Genomic DNA, 19,754 nt, shown 5'->3' with positions numbered 1-19,754 from the left:
TCACATCATTGCTGACCTTCGCAGAGCAATTTCAGCAGAATGGAGGTGGAGGCCAGATTGTGGTGGATTGAGAAGCCACTGAAAGAAGAGGAAGCAGAAGGAGCACTTATGACCTGCTCTTCCCAAAAGTTCTGTATAAACTCGTATATATATCAGTGTATAATGACTTATGCTATTAAAACTTATTTTATCACAGTGTTGGGTTGGACTAAAACTAAATTATTGACAAAGCTCCCGAATGAAGCACGGATTCCTGACTCTCAGATATCTAGAGATCACCTTATTTTTAGGTGAGATAATTCTGTGGCCTGTTAGAGAGGTAGATCCAATGATATTGTATCTCATCTTTATTTTCATTGGTTTTCATGGCATTGTCTTTAATGATTTCTTCCACCATCATTCCTTTTTACTCCATCTCAACCCTCAGATACATGACCTTTTTGCCAATCTCATTAATGCTTTGCTTATTTTCTCAAGTTTCCCATCTATTGGGATAATTGCTTCCTACACAAAACCCAGTCTCCTATTAACTGGCTCATTACCTTAAGTTAAAAGTTCAAAAACTTCTTCAAACTGAAATCACTGCAGTGTCCTGAAAAGAAAACTACTTTGAAGATGCTGACATGTCTGTAAGTGGAGACATTTTTTTGGATTTAAATTTGGATTTATTTAAATTAATGTTTCATAAATTCGACATATTCCATTTCAAGTTTCTGTTTGCACCTGTTTTCCTCTCTCGTTGCAATGGTACATTTATTACTCTCTGAGTCACAACAGTGGCAAACATACAGAGAAGTAGAGTACGAAATGACTTAATAGCTGTGTTGATAGAGCTAATGTAGTTCAGAAAAGGAATACTATTAAAGTTCCTCTAGTTCTCTCTCCAGTCAAAGATAATTAGGTTTATAAACATTTATACTCATTATTTCCATGCTAACCAGTTTTATCTTTGCATTTTCTAGACTTACTTCACTGATGCTGAACATCCTAAAAAGCTTTTACTTCTTTGGATCAATGAGAAAAAACCAAGAGATATGAAGTGGAAAAAAAAAAAGATTTTAAAAAATGTAATAAAATAAAATAAATGATCTGAATTCATTATACCTAGAATAATTTAAATTCTTCTTTAGTAGTATAGGTAAACTCTTCTCAAATACACTTTTAAAAGCATCTATGTAAGTTCAAGATATACATCAATTCAAATGGAATAATATCTTCTAAAAAAGAACTAAATGCCCTAGTGTACAACTGCCTTCCCTATCAGCATTTAATTAGCACATACTAGATGGTGGGCACTGGCACAGAGATACAGACCTTGGTTTGTGTCCTCAAGAACCATACCATGGGTTGAGGACATAGGACAGGCCATTCATAGGCAAGTAAATGATAATATAAAATAGCACATTTTCAGTGAGAAATGAGTAGTGCAGATACTAAGATCTATCGGGTTTCAAAAGGAAAGAGCTACCATATCAATATGGAATAACTAGAAAAGTTTTCATGAAGGAAGTACTCCTTGTGCTGGATCGTGGAGGAAGTATAAGAGGTGGGTTAACAAAAAGGCCTGGGGAAGGGATTAGAGGTAAGAGGAGACAATTTTGATGACCCAAAGAAGGGGTAGGACTGCTTAGATTTGTTAGGCGAGCCTGGCCACAAAAAGGCCAGAAGTGTCTTGTGCTCTGGGGGAAGTTTAAGTGAACATACCATGCTGTAAGAAGCCCAACCCATGCAGCCCATGTGGAGAGGTCAGGTAGAGAGCTGAGGCTGTTTGACTGAAATAGGCAGGCATCAACGTGCCAGCAATGTGAGTGAGACCATCTTGGAAGTGGTCTTCTAGGACTGGTTGAGTTACCCACCTGATACCATTACCGAGCCCTGCCTAAATTTCAGAAATTTGAGAAAATAAATGATTGATACTGTTTTAAATCACAAAATTTTGGTGTGAATAACTGCCTTTTTTCTTCAGCTGGGTTAAAAGTGTGACATAAGCAAAGTTTATCCGTGAGAACATCTTGCTTCACTATTATTTACATTCCCAACTTTGTCTTCTCTTCCACTTTACCGTAAGTATTTATCCTTAAAATCCATGTCGTATAATGACTGGTTAACTTATTTTTTATAAAAAGTTCAAAGTGTCCCTTTTAATGTTACTAATCTTTTAACAAAGTAAGATAGGAATACCTTTAAGATTCAAGTGCTGAAAGGATGGGGGGTAGGGGTGGGTATGTAATAAAGAAGAAAGAAAAAATATGTAAAATCACCATAGAGGAACCCATAACATCCCATTTAAGCTATATTCCTTTGAGTTACCTAGCTCACAATTTTTCCTTGCTTACTTTCTCTACTTAAAAGTACCATGTCACTTATTGTAGTAGGGGTTTTTTGTTTGTTTTTATTTTTAAGATTTTATTTTTAAGTAATCTTTACATTCAGCATGAGACTTGAACCTACAATACTGAGATCAAGAGTCGCATGTTCTACTGACTGAGCCAGCCAGGTGCCCCAGGTAGATTTTTTCAATTGTTAAAAGTTAATCACTATCTCATATGCCAGTTTATTATAGGCTAAGATCAACTTGGCAGATAACTATTTCTAAATAACAACAAAAGCCTTTCTCCATCTGATGCTTTTCCTCAAACATATAAAGTGAATCACAGAATAAAACAAAAAATACATTTCTCTTCAACCAGTCTACCACTAGTTCTCTTCAACTGGTATGAAACCTCAATGGGAAATTTTCTTTAAAAAACATATTCTCCTACAATTAAGTAACATATTTTTTTTTTAAGATTTTATTTATTTATTTATTTGACAGAGAGAGACACAGCGAGAGAGGGAACACAAGCAGGGAGAGTGGGAGAGGGAGAAGCAGGCTTCCCACCGACCAGGGAGCCCGATGTGGGGCTCGATCTGGGACCATGACCTGAGCCAAAGGCAGTCGCTTAACTGACTGAGCCACCCAGGCGCCCAAGTAACATATTTTAATCTAGCACAAAAATCTAAGTAATTTTTGCAGTTCCTATAACTATCAACTATTTGGAATTAGAACACATTAAAAATTTAAAACTTTGCTTATCATTTTCTGTTTCAGAGTCACAGGCATTGTTAAGAGACTTATATTCAAAAATTATTTATCTCTTTTATTTTTACATATCTTCTCAGTTAACAGAGTCCTTGTTATTTTCATACAAGTTGATCACTTAGCTGATTTAGGTAGCAAAAGAGGTAACTAGACTGTATCAAATTTCCACTTACTTTGTTTTATAAATAGTAAAAAAAATAGAATTTCATCTGTGTCCTCTTACTAGTAACTGTCAACTTTATAAAAATATAAACAATGTCGGGGCACCCGGGTGGCTCAGTCTGTTACGTTTCCTACTTCGGCTCAGGTTATGATCCCAGGGTCCTGGGTTCGAGCCCCACATCGGGCTCCCTGCTCCGTGGAGAGCCTGCTTCTCCCTCTCCCACTCCCCATGCTTGTGCTTGCTCTCTCTGTCAAATAAATAAAATAAAATCTTTAAAATATATATTTATGTAATGTCTTTTTTTTTTCACTGAAGCCACAATACCTAGCAGAAGGTCTGGCATATAATAGATGCTAAATTTATTATTTTTACAGCTTTATTGAGGTATAATAAATATATAATAAAATGTATACATATAAAGTGTACCGCTTGATAAATTTAGGCTCAAAAAACCATTACCAAAACCAAGATAAAAACATATCCATTACACTCAAAAGTTTCCTCATGCCTCTTTTTAATCCCTCCTACCCGCTTCTTACCCCACCTCCATAACCTACTTATGTACATTTTGCCACTATAGACTAATTTGCATTTTCTAAAGTTTTATATAGGTAAGTACCATACAGTATATGATTGTTCTTTGTCTGACTTCTGACATTCAGTGCTAATTATTGGAGATTAATTCATGTTGTCATATGAATCAATTTATTTCTTATTATTGCTGACTAGTATTCTATTGTATAGCTATGCCACAGTTTGTTTATCATTCATCTATTGATAGACAGTTGGGTTGTTTTCAGTTTGGGGCTGTTACAGATATAGCTACTGTAAATGTTTATATATATATATATATACACACACACACATATATATAAAGTGTATATATATATATATATATATATAGTTTCATTACTCTTGTGTAAATACTTATGAGTGGGATGACTGAATCATATGGTAGGTGTATGTTTAACTTTTTAAGAGACTGCCAAACTGTTTTCCAAAATGGTTGTACCATTTAACATTTGCCCCTGAACTGTATGAGAGTTCCCCTACCTCTGTGTCCCAGCCAGTACTTTGTATGGCCAGTCTTTTTAATTTAGACATTCAAATAGGTGGGTATCTCATGTGCTTTTGTTTTTTCCTAATGACTAATTTCCTAATGACTAAATTTTTTCATGTGCTTTTTGCTATCTGTACATCATCTTTAGGGAAGTGTTTCATATCTTCTTCCCCTTTGGTGAAGGAAGGAAGTTACTTGTTTTCTTATTATACAGTTTTGAGAATTCTTTGCATATTCTGGATATAAAGCCCTTTATGAGACATATGATTTCAAATGTTTTCTCCCACTGTGGCTTGTCTTTTGATTCCCTTAGCAGTGTCTTTTGAAGAGGAGCCAATTTTAGTTTTTGTGAAGTCCAAGTTATTAATTTTTTCTATTGTGGGTTGTACTTTATGTCATCTCTAAAAGATATGTGCCTAACCCAAGATCAAAAAGGTTTTCTTCCAGAACTTTAACAGTTTTAGGTTTTATATTTAGGTTTGTGTTCCATTTTGAGTTCATTTTCATATATGGCATGAGATTTGGGCTGAAGTTCTTTTTTTTTTTGCATATAAATGTCCAATTGTTTCAGCACCATTTATTGAAAAGACTGTCCTTTCTCTGCTAAATGTCTTTGCAACTTTGTGAAAAAATCACTTGTCTATACAAGTGTGGGTCTATTTCTGTATGTCTCTCCTGTTCCACTGATCTACTTGTTTATCTTTACATTTTACATTGGGGCTCAGGACACTTAAACATATACTATACATATATAAATATAGACACTTATATGTAATTAGGACAGAAGTTCCACCAGACAATACTTACCTTCATTAAGTGCAATAATACATGGTGGTATTTTCAATTCTATTTTAGTTTTTAAAACTGGGGAGCACACTATATTGATTTTATGGTCCACTATTGAGTATTGGCCTAAAATTTGGAAAACATGACCAATTTAAAAGATCCCTTTCACCCTCCAAACCACTATAATTCTGTGACTCACTTTAATTTTCAGAACACTTTGTGAGATGTACCTTGCCATATAGAGGCTACTCAGCTCCTTTTGAACACCATTATTACATCCGGGAGATTTCCTCTGGCATGAATGCAGCCCAGATAAGAGACTTAAGACTCTGCTAACTATATTCTCTGCAGTGAACTATCTATTCAGAAAAGTGCAAAACAATGAAGCAGAAGCTGCAGGGAATCTTTTGGTCTGTTAAGGGAGACCGTGGAGGTGTGGGTTTTTTAGTATTACAGTGACGGAAGTTCCATCATTCAATGTCCAACATTTGCTCTGTATGCCAAGAAACAGAGCCAGTGGGGTTTGACCGGATAGAATGCACTGGGTCTGACTTAGGTGTTGATCCAAGCTGGGTAGTCTCCAAGTCTGCCACTTTGGTCTTTCTGGAGATTGGGGGCCACCTAATATCCTTTAATAATATTATGGTTTTGATTTTAATTTTTCTGATGATTAATGATGTTGAGCACCTTCTCATGTATCTGTTGCCCATTTGTATGTTTTTCAAGATAAACAAGTAAAATGGATTACTTAAAAAAATGTATTTCTTACTGTGTGTCATGGTAAAAAAGAATATTGAAAAACACAAGTCAAATCTAACCTCTTCATTTAACATATAAAGAAGGAAAAATAAAGCTTAGAGAAATCAAGTGATTAATGCCCTGGTGGTTAATGAAAAGCTGAAATCAGGATGCAGAAAATCTCTTAGTCCTATGCTCCATCATAAGAACATCATCTATCACCTGGAAGAATACTTCCCATTTTCTATGTAGACATCTTCCTACATTAGTCCTGTTGTAAAAATTAAATTAATTTCATTAATTAGTATATTAAAAAAATACTGTAAATTTTATCATTGCATTTGGAGTTAGGCGCTAATTAATGGTTTTCACTTGCTCTAGTTAATACTGGTTTTAAAACGATTCTGTATTTTAATTCTGGAAAGAGAGGTAAACTGTGCTATTTTAAAGATTTTTATGTTGGCAGATATGTTAAGAACTGCAGGAGAGACACTGGATAGTAGTTATAAACAAATTCTTTAAGAAAATAATTCTATTTTCAATAAATAGAAGGAATTTTAAAGTTGTAATCCACCATACTGAATGAAACATATCACTGAAAATATGTCTTTTCTTGCTAGTTCTCCACTATTATTTTAATTGAGGTATTAATACTAAACTTACATTTATAAAATGTACAATGGTGTACATCAAGAGTGTAAAAAGACTTGATGTCCCTTTTTATTATGGAAGGTAGAGATATATTCCAAGCTGGCCAAATCTTTGGCTCATGGCTATTTAGAAATATAATTTTCAGAAATTCAGTTAAAATGAGGACTGGAAAAATAAAACCTAATTGTTTTTAAGACTTTGATAATAAAGAGGATCAAAGAGGAGTAAATAAAAACATAGTGGAGAATAAAAATAAATGATTAATGCTTTAGACCATCGAAAGAACTCCAATTTCTACTGTGTAGTCTTATCCCACCTACAGGAATACTCAATAAATAATGGAAAGTACACTTATGCAAAGTGTACCCAGAATCTTTCTATTCACTAACTCAGTGCCATCACTCAGATTTTGATATGGATTTTAAAATTTTACTTTTCATCACTAATATTTTTTGAGCTCTCACTGAGAATAGAATGCACCTTGTTTTTACATGTTGACTCTTATTATCTATGGGAATTTGTTTCCCTTATAAAGAATATAACTGCAAACAAAGAAGACAGGTGTTTTTCTTGCCAAGGACATTTTTCCCATACTGAGTGGTTCTTTGACAGAGAAATTTACTATGACACACCAAACGTGCATGGGGAGGAGTGCAAGAGTTGCTCAGGTAAGGCAAAGAATGAGGATGAGAAATTTAGTTATCCGGGCTTTAGTGCAGTCATTAGAAAAAAATGCCTCTTACTCCCAGACTGGTTTATCCTGCTCAGTGAATACTGTTTTATTCCAACATCCCCTTTTCCACCAGCCGTTTAAAATAATAATGAGAGGGTGCCTGGGTGACTCTGTCGGTAAAGGAACTGCCTTTCGCTCAGATCATGATCCCAGAATTCTGGAATCGAGCACCACATCGGGCTCCCTGCTCAGGGGGAGCCTGCTTCTCCCTCTCTCTCTGCTGCTACCCCCTTCTTTCACTCTCGATCTCTCCCTCTCTTAAATAAATAAAATCTTAAAAAAATAAAATAATGAGAGAATTTTTAAAAAATAAGATATTTACAGTAAATGAAATCCTGTCATCACATAGGAGGCAAAGGTGTTGATATTTTCCTGCACATAGGATGTGCTTGTTGGCTATGGCACCGAACATACTTCCTGCAGAGAACCCCCCTTAGCAGCAACTGGGACAAATATTTTACTTAAATGGAAAATCTGCTACCCTAACAGATAGAAAGCTTTTTCCAATATTTCTAATCACACAAGAGGAAGGTTATAAACTTCCTTTTAAACTGTGGTCTATGGCCAGTTGCCATAGTCCTCCTAAGAAAAGTCAGTATTGGTTATATTGGCCTTTACTCTATTTGAATTCATGCAAATTCAGAATAAAATCCAGCTTTCCAATTCCCTTCTCAAGGAAGTATGAAACCAAAAACACATTTAAAAAAAAATGAAGCTCTTTAATTTGCTTGAAAAAATCACAACTAGAGAGTCTTGAATAAGTTCTTTTTACTTTTTATATTAATATTCGATGTTAACATTATACCAACTAGAATAGCTAGTTAAAAAACAGCAGAAAAGTCAGTTTCTTAAAAACAAAGACCTTTAAAAAATCTCATTAATGGTTTTGTCAATTGTAATACTTATATTTGATAAGGGTGCAGTGAAATAGACATTCATATATGCTGCCCCAGGTGACATAAACTGCCACCACCTTTCAGACAAGGCATTTGACAATATATATTAAAAACTTTAACATGTTTTAGTTAAAAATATGACTCATGTTTTAGTTAAAAATTTGACCCTTTGATTAAAAAATTTGACTTTTAGAAATTTAGCCTAGTAAAATGTATAATTAAATAGATAAACATTTGTGTACAAGGGTGTTCATCACAGCATTATTTGGAACACCAAAAAACTGGAAACAACATAAATATACTATAGTTGGGAATTGGTTACTAAAGTGAAAGGCTATTCATATAACAGATTACCTTACATCCATCAAAAATATACCATTTGAAATAAAGATATATAAGCAAAGAAAAAAAATGTTAAGTTGTTATCTCCAAGTGGTGGGTTTCCAGGTGACTTTTACTTTTTCCCTCAGCTTTCCTGAGATATAACTGACACCTAACATTGTGTGAGCATAAGGTGTACAACATCTTGACTTGATATTTTATAAAATGCAAAATGATTACCACTATCAAATTAGCTACCACCTCCATCTCATCACATATTTACCATTTCTTCTTTGTGATGAGAACACTTAAGATCTTCTCTCTCAGCAATTTTGTTTCACTCCCATCTGTATTTTCCAAATTTCCTTCAGTAAACACCTTTACTTTTAAAAAGGACTTTAGCGGCGCCTGGGTGGCTCAGTCGGTTAAGCGTCTGACTTTGGCTCAGGTCATGATCCCAGGGTCCTGCTCAGCAAGGAGCTTGCTTCTCCCTCTCCCTCTGTTCGTGTGCGTTCTCTCTCTCTTTCTCTATCACTCTGTCTCTCAAATAAATAAATAAAACCTTTAAAAAGAAATAAAAAGGACTTCAAAATTCATTTGCAAGTAGTAGCAGGGAGAGTTTTTTTTAGTACCATTCAGTACAAACGAAATTTAATGCCCTCTTTACAATGGTTGTAACTTCCAAATATTTACACCTCTTTTCACCTCCCATACATATTTAAAATATACGGAAAGAGCCAAAACAACTGTGTCATTAAAGCTTCTCTTTCTTCTCTAATGAAAAGCTCCCAAATAAGACCACCATAGCCTCAATTTATTACATATGTGTGTGTAACTTCATTATAATTAGTTCTTTTGAAGTTTATCTGTATTTGATCTGCCTCTTCACTGTGCAGGTAGGAATACATCTTCCATCTTTATATTCCACCAGTCTTCTCCCTTCATTTCCCCCCGCCTGTTCTTCCTATGTTCTAGAGAGTGTGTACGGTGCTTTGCTCTTCAGAGTCTTCATTATTGAGAAGGTGGCATATAAAAGTCACATAACGCAAGTTTTATTTATATTCGTAAAATCAATGCTTAAAAAATTTTTGCAACATTTTACAAACAACATCACGTAACCAACAACTGCAGTTCGGGGGTACTCTTACAACTTAACACAATCCTTTAAGAGCTCTCAGCCTTTTGTTGAGCAGCCTCAACACCACTTCAAGAACTAATACAGTCAACATCTCTCTGGGGAGCAGGGACGGGTATCAACAACCACACTCCCCGGGAATTTCCAAAGAAAAGGGCGAGGAGGGGTGCAGGTGATGGTACAGGTTGCCAAACCCACTTAGGTACACTTCACATAGACTAACCCACCAAATTAAAGGACAGGAGGACACCCAAGCCAATTTTTAAAAGCACTCAGTTCTGATGCAAATTAAATCAGGGCACGCTCCCTGTGACACCCGGGCCACCACAAAAGTTCTTGAGGGCATGTGTTGAGGGTTCTCCATTTTTCCTTTTCTCTCCGCTATCATCTACTGCTTTTCTTGGCCTTCTCCGTTTCCCATTTCCTATGTCCTTCGCCCAGCTGTGGCACTGAAGGCATAACCACTGCCGGCCCGTGAATTAAGTCACCACTTGGTAGTCAGACCTCTCCTCGCGCCAATGAAAGCATCTCTCTTTGGGTCCCTTGAAATGTAAAATTCCTGTGCGTCGAGTCATCTCAAAAGCGCTTCCCCGCGCTATGCAGCTAAAGAGAACCTATAAGTAACAAAGTACAGCAGGGGTTCAGGTAGAGGACTCAGGGGATGGGATGGCTGGAAGACATGAACAGGATGGACAGTACAATCGAGCCCCAACGAAGCAAACTCAGACGCGCAAGCGCGTGCTTCACAGCGCCGGCGCACAGAATCTGGCGAGGGGTGGGGAACAGAAAGGAGCTTTGGGGCCCAGCGCTCCCAATGCTTCAGCTCCCCTTAGCCCGCAAGCCCCGCCTCCTCCAGCTGCTCGCGGTCCCAAACAACCGGGTGCGCCGCCGGCGTTCTCCGTCCATTGGCCCTTAGCCTTTTCCGTTTCCGCCCAGCCCTCCACCGTCCACCAATCAGCTTGAGCGTTTGGGTAAGGGACCACCTCCGAGGCCGACGCTTCGGCTCCTCTGCCTCCCCCGGCTGCTGCCTCCGCTGCTGCCTCCTCCTTCCCCACCTCCTCCGTCAGGCAGGCGTCTGCGGGGGCCCGAGGGGCGGCGGCGGCGGCGGCGGCGGCAGCGGCGGCGGCGGCGGCGGCGGCAGCAGCGATATGGAGCCGGAGGCCGGCGGCCGAAGCAGTGCTCGCAGGCACGGGGCTGGGCCCCCGAGCACTCCGCCGCCTCGGGAGCAGGAGCGGAAGCTGGAGCAGGAGAAGCTCTCCGGGGTGGTGAAGAGCGTCCACCGGCGGCTCCGCAAGAAGTACCGGGAAGGTAAACAGCGAGCTTGAGCGAGGAGGGAGGGGAGGCCTCATTGCCCCCAGCCCCTTGTCACCTCTCCCCTCCCCCAAGGGGCCACCATTACAACCTGAAGGAGCTGCACGTCAGCCCCTGCCAGTGCCGCTCTCCCAGGCCCCGACGCCCCCTTCTTGGTCGAGTCTTCAGTCGGCGTCAGGCGCGCTCTCCCGCCCCCTTTTCTTCGAGGGCCCTTCAGGAGAGTTCCAAGGCTGTGGAGGAACTGAGTCCCCACCCCTTCCAATCCCCTGTTCCCAGTCGGGGTACTGAGATTGTTGTCACTACACACACAAACAAACGCGCCCTCCCAGAAGAGGCGGAGGTCGCTTGTCGCCAGAGAGGTGAAGGTAAAATACGAAGGCAGGTAAAAGCCATTTGTGAAAGACAGATTGAAAGAAGCCTGAGTTGCCACTCTCTCCCTTGCGCTTGACCAGGCTGTTTGATTTGCTGCCCCGACAGACCCCTTGCCTGTGGGTTTAGCCAGGCAGTGCTGGAGCTTCCTCGCATTGGTTTCCAGGGCTGCGAAGTCAGCAGGCCTTCTAGCTGACTGGACTTCACCTTGTTAAAGGGGGGAGGGGCGCCATCCATAACCCCCGCCCCCCCGCCATTCTTCAAAACCTTGATCTTACTGTTTATTTCGGTGGGGAAGGAAAAGATCTGGGGCAGGTTCTCAAAATACTGTTTAGCTTTGAATAGTCTGTGTAACCACCAAGCCTCCTAAGGACACAGATGCCAGTGAAGCTGGCCATCGCTGGGAACCTGTCCTGTGGAAGATCTTAAGCAAAGGAAGAAGCCTTTAGTAGCTTTTGCTTCGCCTGAGGAGCGTTTATAGTTGGGGTCTACAGTTATCTTTGGTGTTTTTAAATATAGGCTTCTTTACAGAGCTATTTTATAGGTCACTTGACATTGAAAATTCCCAGTTTTTTCACACACTCAGGAGAAATTTCTTGAGTATCAAAATGAGGGATAACCTTCTACTTGTTCTCACTTTGGCTTAATTGCAAACTGAAAAGTCGGCAGTCTTCTAGTGTTAGTCTTATAGTGAGTTAAATTTAGGATTAGAAGCAAAATTTGTTACAGTGACATGTAATACCATGTTACTTTTGATTTACAGACACTTTTCAATTACTGTAGAAGATTAAAAAGAAGTATCTTTTCCTTTGAGTGTAGTTGATGTGTTTCATTTTTCAAACTTTAAATTCAAAGTTTTCCTCCCTTGGCAACTCAAGCCTAGCTTTTTAAATAGCTGTTTAAATAGTCATCCTCAAAGATGGCCTATAGTTATTGTTTAATAGGTAACAATAGAAAGAGACTTATCAGGCATAGTTAAGATGTTGACATTTGTTTTTTAAAAGAACGCTTTAACCCCCAACCCACAATTTATTCAATAAAATGAGTAGTTGTTATGGCAACCATTGCATCATTCTTGATATTCAGAGAATGCACTTACATAATGGCATTCACTGTAGATTGGAGAAATCCACTGGAGAAATGAAGAAATAAATGGACACAATTTCCTTTAATTTATCATGCTATTTTGTAAAACTCCAAGTATGTCTTTTTAAGGAAAAAGCTGACTAGCATATAATGGTTTCTATTTTTACCTTTTTATAATAATATTATTAATTTATTCATATATGAAGAGGTTCCACTTAAATCAACACACTACTAATGTGTCATCATGTCTTCAAGTGCTGTTTTTACTTGATTAGTTCTCACATGTTGAAACATGTCTTTAAACTTGAATATTAACCAAGGGAACCTTTGTTTATAATGAGAATTGGTAGTTGGAAGTTACTAGAGCTAGAATAGATACATGTGGTTCACAAATGAATGATCTAGTGTGCTTCTGGGCAGGTGAAGTCCTGGCAGTCTGTAAACATTTGAGTGAGACTGTTCATTAGGCATTTCAATGCCCTGAATTCACTCAATGATCTAGATTTCTCTAGGCTTTATTTCAGTGATACACAAAGCCCCATCAGTGAACTAGCAAAGTTAAAGATCCTAAGAGCATGCCCTTCCTACTTTTATTTCTGACATGTAGGTCAAATCTTAGTTGTGATTGGGCAGAAATCTGTGAAAAGGTGAAAAGGCTGTGGAAAAGTCTAATTATGCACATAATCCCAAGAAAATAATTTTTAGTGTTTTCCTCTGAGGTTTTAGTATTGTTATAATACTGGTGGTCTACAGTCTGCAAACATAAGTTCATTTGCAAGTCACCTGTGATCATAAAATAATGATGTAAATGGAGCTTAGATGCTAGGTCGGGTTATACAGGCCTATTTAAACAGTAACTGTAAGACCATCAACGATGTAAACTACACACCTTTTATAACAGTATACCTATCAGAAGATGCAGTGAAGATTCCAGCTTAGAATATTGGAATGTTAGACTAGAAGGGGCCTTAGCATTTATCATTGATTCCCAAATATGCTGATCAGTAGACTCATCTGGGTGCCATTTAGAAAATTCCTGTCTTCTACCTTAGGTATATAGTTTCAGAATCCTTGTCACTGGGGCCTGGAAATTTGTCAGCCAGGTTTTGAGATGGGGATTTTAACTAGCTCGTTCCTTTTTACACATGAGTGTGCCAAATCCCCAAAATACTTAAATAACTTGCTTAAAGTTTGGATAGTTCACCATTAGCACTGTACATATTTTATGGGCATAGTGGTTTTTCTTCCCAATTGCACACCTAATGGTGACTCCACATGTTGGTGGAATAGGAGGGAAAATGGGAAGCAGAAGTTTGTGTTGGGTAAAAAGATGTAAATTGATGAGAATGGGGTAATCCATGGGATAGGTATGATTAGTTGAGTTGGGACTATATGAGGTACGGGTTTTTGCGTGAGAAATGGCAGGAAAGGAAATTAATTAGGGTAGAATGAAGAATGTTCACTGGGTGATAAGGACGGGAGTGAGCGCTGGATAATGAGTATAGAGTTAGATACTGTAGTTTTCCCTTCCCTTATATCTCGTACTGAAATTGAAAATGAAGCAGGAATAACAATGAAAATAAGATTTTCCTGCTGTGGTAGAAAAAGATTTCTCTCCATCCTTCCCAGTCCATTTGTCCAACTGGTGGTTGTTGATGGGGTTGAGCAGGCTTGGGGTTGGGAAGGGTAGTGGATAGAATGGTAAAGACAAGCAGGTGGATTTAGTGCGCTCCTTATTTTACCACTTTTTTCCTCTCTACTCCATTTACTGCCTGTTCTCTGTCACCACTTAAAAGATCCTTTGCCAATTTGTATAAAGTGAGAATTGGTGATAATGGTCAGTGTTGTAGGCAGTGCTGATTTATCTTAAGTAGTTACCAAGAGGAAATGGTAGAGAAATGTCTAGCAGTGGTGAGGAGGTGTTTGTAGTGTCAGCCATTTATAGCTAAGGGACAGTCTTTTAGATTGAGTTTATATAAATGGAAATATGCTTGCAGATATAGGTGTTTTCTGTCTTTGCTATACAGAATTTTAAAAATAACACCACAAAAAGCTGTCTACAACTCATGATACATTTAAAATATTTCTGGCCTCCCATCCAAGTACTGACCAGGATGGGAGGCCAGAAATATTTTAAATGTATCATAAGTTGCAGACAGCTTTTTAATGAGAAACAGCTAGTTTTGCTTTCCAAACAGGGACTTCATTGTTTAATCCGATCTGCCTGATGAGTACATATCTAATTGAGAACTGAAGTAGAGCCATGTGTATTTTAAGTTGTCTTTGTATGTTTTCTTCCATAATCGTAGTCACATAATCCTGTTCTTATAATGATTATTACTATGCTTAGCATCTCTTTTTCCAGACTTAAAGTTTTCAATGATGTAAAAATCCTGAGAAAATGTAAAGGCTACAGTTGTTAGAAATAAAAGTGTGATTTCCATTCTGTGGATGTCTTTAGTAAATTTCATCAGTTTATTCACTCTGAATTTATTCTCTATGCCAAAACAAGTTAAAACAGTTCATCACACAAACCCATGCAGCTTATAAATCAATCAGAAAAGTAAAAATGCATAATAACCTGTTAACAGTGATATTCTCAAGGTCATGGGATTATGGGTGATCTTTATTGTAGTTTCCTATATTAAAATCAATGTTAGTAACAGCAATGATGATATTATAAAAGCAGTTAAGACAGATTACTGATACTGAAGCACAAAAGGAGAACACAGGCTATGTTGGTTCTGTAGACTAATTATGTTTCAAAGATAAACAGTTGTGAGCAGCATATTAAGAAGCACCTACTAAATAGTCTAGTTGAGATGTTTAATTCTTATTGATTATTCAAATTCTTCATAGTTTGAGACAAAGGGTGAGCTAGAATAACAGTTTAGGATAGGCTGAAAAATACGTTTGTGATTGTTATTCTTTAGCAAACACCTCAAACAAGAGAATTGGCAAGGAGGGAAAAACTGTTGAATTAGAAATAATTTTAAACTAACACCAAAAGGTCTAAAAATGAAAGAATGAATGTAATGTTTGTGTTTTTCCTGAAACAAACTTTTGAAATTGTTTTTAAAATTAGGATAACAGACTTTCATTGAAATTTCCTGATTTTTTTTTTCCTTTTATGGCCTTCAACATTACTTCAAAATACTAAGCAACTCCATGACCCTAAGAGACTTAGAACAGGTTTTCTTTTTTTTTACGTTTTTAAAGTGAGGTTTTATTCTGTTTTCTTTACTTTTTTTTTTTTAGTCGCGCTCATTCTGATAGAGAATCAGAAAGTGTTGCTTTGTGATAGAATCTTTATTTAGTCAGCAAAATAAGGTGAAGACTGTCCACAGAAGGGCTTTGTTAACTTTGCGCAAGGAGAGTTGGAACTGCCGTTCTAGCAGGGAGAAAAAAAATGAAAGGTTTAATAATTAGTAACACTAAAAGAGAACATTGATAAACAGCCATTTCAGTGAGAGGCACATGGTATATTAGCTATTTGATTTTGTTATTTTTAGTCATCTTTGTAGGTTTTTTTTTTTACGTTTCAAAAGGTACAGTAAAAATTAAGTAGATCCTCTCGATTAACTTAGATCCTTTTGATTGTTTTGTGGGGGAAAAAAACAATAAATGCGTGGATCTTAGCCTTGGTTCCACATCAGTATCGTCTGTGGAACTTTATGGAACATAGGCATGTGTATTTAAAAGCTCCATGGGTTTTATAATGGACAGAGGAGTTAAGGAACACTGAGCTAAAAAGTACTATAGAACAGGAAGGAACCTAGAAGAAAAGAGATCACCTAGGAGACTCTTATTCTAATCTCACTTAGAGTTAATGATAGCATCAATAACAACAGTGATCATGAAAATAGAGAAATATATACCAAAGACTTTTTGAAGGTCAGAGTGAGTAGTTTCAGTAAAAGTAAAGGGGAAGAGTCAGAGATGATGTCTAGCTTTGTTGTCTGGGAAAATGTGAGTTCCCATTTTCGTCCATTTTGGAGATGTGTCTGTGTTGGGATGGGACCAGGGAGAACAGAGTAAACAGGTTGATTTGTCTTAGGGATGGTGTAATTGTTTAGTTTGGAATATATCCTTTGGAACTGTAGGATTGGAAGCCCTGTCTGTGGAAGTTGAAGTTTGAGGCCAGATGAACTGCCCCACAGAGTGATGATAATGTATAATTGAGTACAGATCCTTGGAAGACACCAGTAGTGTCCAATTTTACATTAGTGCCCCTCTTTCTGTCTTATGTTCCCATACCACAATTGTGCTTGCTTTTATTTTATTTATCCCTTACCATTTCATTTACCTGTGTTTCCCACTAAATTTAGTTCCTGGAGTAGGACTCTGCCTTTTGTTTTTATATGCCTTATAAATTTAAGACGCACACAAAAAGAAAGAAGTTAATATAGATATTTCCAGATGGTTGAGTTTAATTTTTTTATATTCATTTGTATTTATAAATTGTAAATTTTGGGTACAATTTTTTTGTGAAGAATTTATGGTCATGGCTTCTTATATTGAATAGTTAGATTAATTTTACTGTTTTAAAAATGGTTGAAATTATCAATATAAACATCATACTGTTTCTCTGTAAGTAAAACAGTAAATAGTGGAGAATATAGATATTGTAAAGTGCCTTGTCCTTAACATTTGGTACATGTTTGTTGAATCAACTTACCTTAATTTAGTGTATACTGTGAATTTCTCTTCTTTCTTATCTGCTACTCCTCTTTCCCTACCCATTGGTTCCTACATACCAGTGTTAGCCAAAGATTAAAAAAAAAAAAAAAAGTTTTGTCCAAACAGAAAAATGAGAACTAATAAGGATATTGTATTGTATGTCTGTGTGTGTTAGTATTAGAAGATGGTAATAATTATATGTATGAGTGTATATTTACTTATGTATTGTAACTTCAGAGATAAAAGTTTTACAACCCCAATATCAATCTCCTAAATTCTGGAAGTGAAATTTGTACTAATTGCAAAATGAAAACATCTGAGAACCACTGATGTAAACTATACTAATTTATTGTGCTCTAAGTGTAGGTATGTTGATGCCCATTGCAAGGGTTATTTTAGAATAGATGGCTAATCACCATTCCTTTAGAGGGGCATCTGAATATCCCCTTTTCTCATTTATAAAGAAATTTCTCTACCTAATATAGAAATTCCTCGTCCCATTTATACAGAAATTAATTCTCAGAAGGTTGTTCATAAGTCCTTTGTTTACACTAAGCAAGTGATCTCTGTGGTTGTGCACATCAGTAAAGTTGTTTCATAAGGGAATAACAGATGTTGATGTCGTTGATTCTGACTTTTCTTAATTCTTTCCATCTCAAGTGTAGGAAATACTCAGTTTTACATTTTGAATTATTTTTATCATAAATATGTTTATAAAAAGAGAATGCTCCAAACACAAGATAGACTGTGGGCTAAATTGTGTTTGTAGATACTGAGTTTCATCCATGCAGTGTTTTGTATTTTAATTAAATTTGACTCTTCAGGATGCCCCAAGCTTCACTGATATGTATATTTCAGGAGGCATTTGAGTTTACAGTCTTACCATAGACCTGTGGTTTTGAGCCATCACTGCACAGTGGCTTCATCTGGGGAGCATTAAAATAAATAACCAGTTCCCACTCCTGATCAATTAAATGAAACTTCTGGGTGATTCCAGTTTGCAGCCAGAGTTGAAACCATTGCCAGAAATCTAACAGTTAATGCAGTTGCAGAGACTAAATAACTGCATTTGACTGACAAAAGACCATTTGTTTGTGGCAAGTAGAGTCAGTATACTTTGTTCTGGTGCAAAGCTTTGTTCATATCTGTGAACATTCATAAATGAAAAACTTGTAAAGAGAGGCAAGGTGGTACGGTGGTTAGAAGTGTGGACTTTGGCAGTTGACTACTAGGTCTGATGTGTACCCTTGAGAAGTTTACTTAATCTCCCTGTACTTCAGTTTCCTTATCTGTAAAGTAAAATATCTGCCTCAATGGGTGTATTAGAATTAAATGAGTTAATATTTGTGAAGTACTTAAAACAGTATTTGCAACATAGGAAACATTAAATTTGTTAAATACATGGTTTAAGAAATAATAGACGTATATCATTAGCTGTACTCCCTGGGTGCTTTTAAGGGCTATATCATTGAAGATTGGCTGGTTCCTGGAATTTCTACTGAGACTGCTCTGTAGTCTCTCTTCTTCAGTATTAGAATGGCTGAACAGGCTTTTTTTTTTAAACACTTTTTTAAAAGATTTTATTTATTTATTTGACAGAAAGAGAGCACAAGTAGGCAGAAAGGCAGGCAGAGGGAGAGGGAGAAACAGGCTCTCCGCTGAGCACAGGGAGCCCAATGCGGGGCTTGATCCCAAGACCCTGGGATCATGACCTGAGCCAAAGGCAGCCGCTTAATCGACTGAGCCACCCAGGTGCCCTGTAACAGGTTTTTTTTGCCTCCCCTTTCTTCTTATATTTCTGTTTTTATAAGAAAGATCTGACCTTCTTAGTACATTACAATATTGGGTTTTTTCCCTCATCAGAGAAATGACTAGTCGTGGCATGTTGGGTATAAGATGCAGGTTTTCAGGTGTTCTTGTGTTTGAATCTGAGGAGCTGCTTCTACACCACACACCTTGGATGTTTTTTTCCCCTTTAGGTGTGTCCACTGTATCAGGTGCTCAGGAATTCTGAGAAGCCTGGTTTAGCTGTATTTGTGAAACACTCTGGTCCTCAACACTTTAACCTTGAATGGCTGTTTCACTTTTTTCCACTTGGTCATGAGGTTATCTGCTTACCTCATATTAGAGGAAATGATCTTTAAAGGTTCTTAAAATGTGAATTTGGTAATCTGGTCATCTGTAGGTAATACATCTTACTGCCCATATTTGATAATATACCTAAGTAAAAATTAAATAAATTTTTAGTTCTGAATTTCTCCAAGTTCAAGATTTGTTTGTGATCGGTTTTTGTTCTTTTTAGAGAAGATGATGACCCTCAAATTTAATGAATACAATTTTTTTTTATTTTGTAACTTTTACTGTGCTCATGGCACTTAATTTTTTTAAATGAAATTTATTGAGGTACAATTTATGTACAGTACAGTGAACCTATTTAAAGTGTATAATTCAATGGTTTTTTAAAAAAAATTTTATTTTATTATGTTACATTAATCACCATACATTACATCATTAGTTTTTGATGTAGTGTTCCATGATTCATTGTTTGCGTATAACACCCAGTGCTCCATGCAGTACGTGCCCTCTTTGATACCCATCACCTGGCTAACCCATCCTCCCCCCCAAACCCTCAGTTTGTTTCTCAGAGTCCACAGTCTCTTGTGGTTCGTCTCCCCCTCCAATTTCCCCCCTTTTATTTTTCCCATCCATCTTCTTTTTTTTTTTTTTTAACATATAAAGTATT

At 37.2% G+C, this 19,754-nt stretch overlaps 1 protein-coding gene across 1 annotated transcript in view; it reads left to right on the top strand.

The window, feature by feature from the left end:
* The first annotated feature begins 10,548 nt into the window (after positions 1 to 10,548).
* The window catches only part of SAMTOR (S-adenosylmethionine sensor upstream of mTORC1), a 94,887-nt gene continuing 85,681 nt past the window's right edge, over positions 10,549 to 19,754 (top strand). Inside the window, exon 1 of the mRNA XM_025873197.2 lies at positions 10,549 to 10,873. Within this exon, the coding sequence (XP_025728982.1) occupies positions 10,714 to 10,873 (160 nt within the window). The 5' untranslated portion in view covers positions 10,549 to 10,713. The remainder of the gene's footprint in view (positions 10,874 to 19,754) is intronic.

The sequence above is a fragment of the Callorhinus ursinus genome, unplaced genomic scaffold (assembly GCF_003265705.2).
Source record: "Callorhinus ursinus isolate GAN/ISIS: 27379988/994484 unplaced genomic scaffold, GSC_fseal_2.0 scaffold12, whole genome shotgun sequence".
Lineage (NCBI taxonomy): Eukaryota > Metazoa > Chordata > Mammalia > Carnivora > Otariidae > Callorhinus > Callorhinus ursinus.
This window is presented reverse-complemented; position numbering and strand designations above follow the sequence as displayed.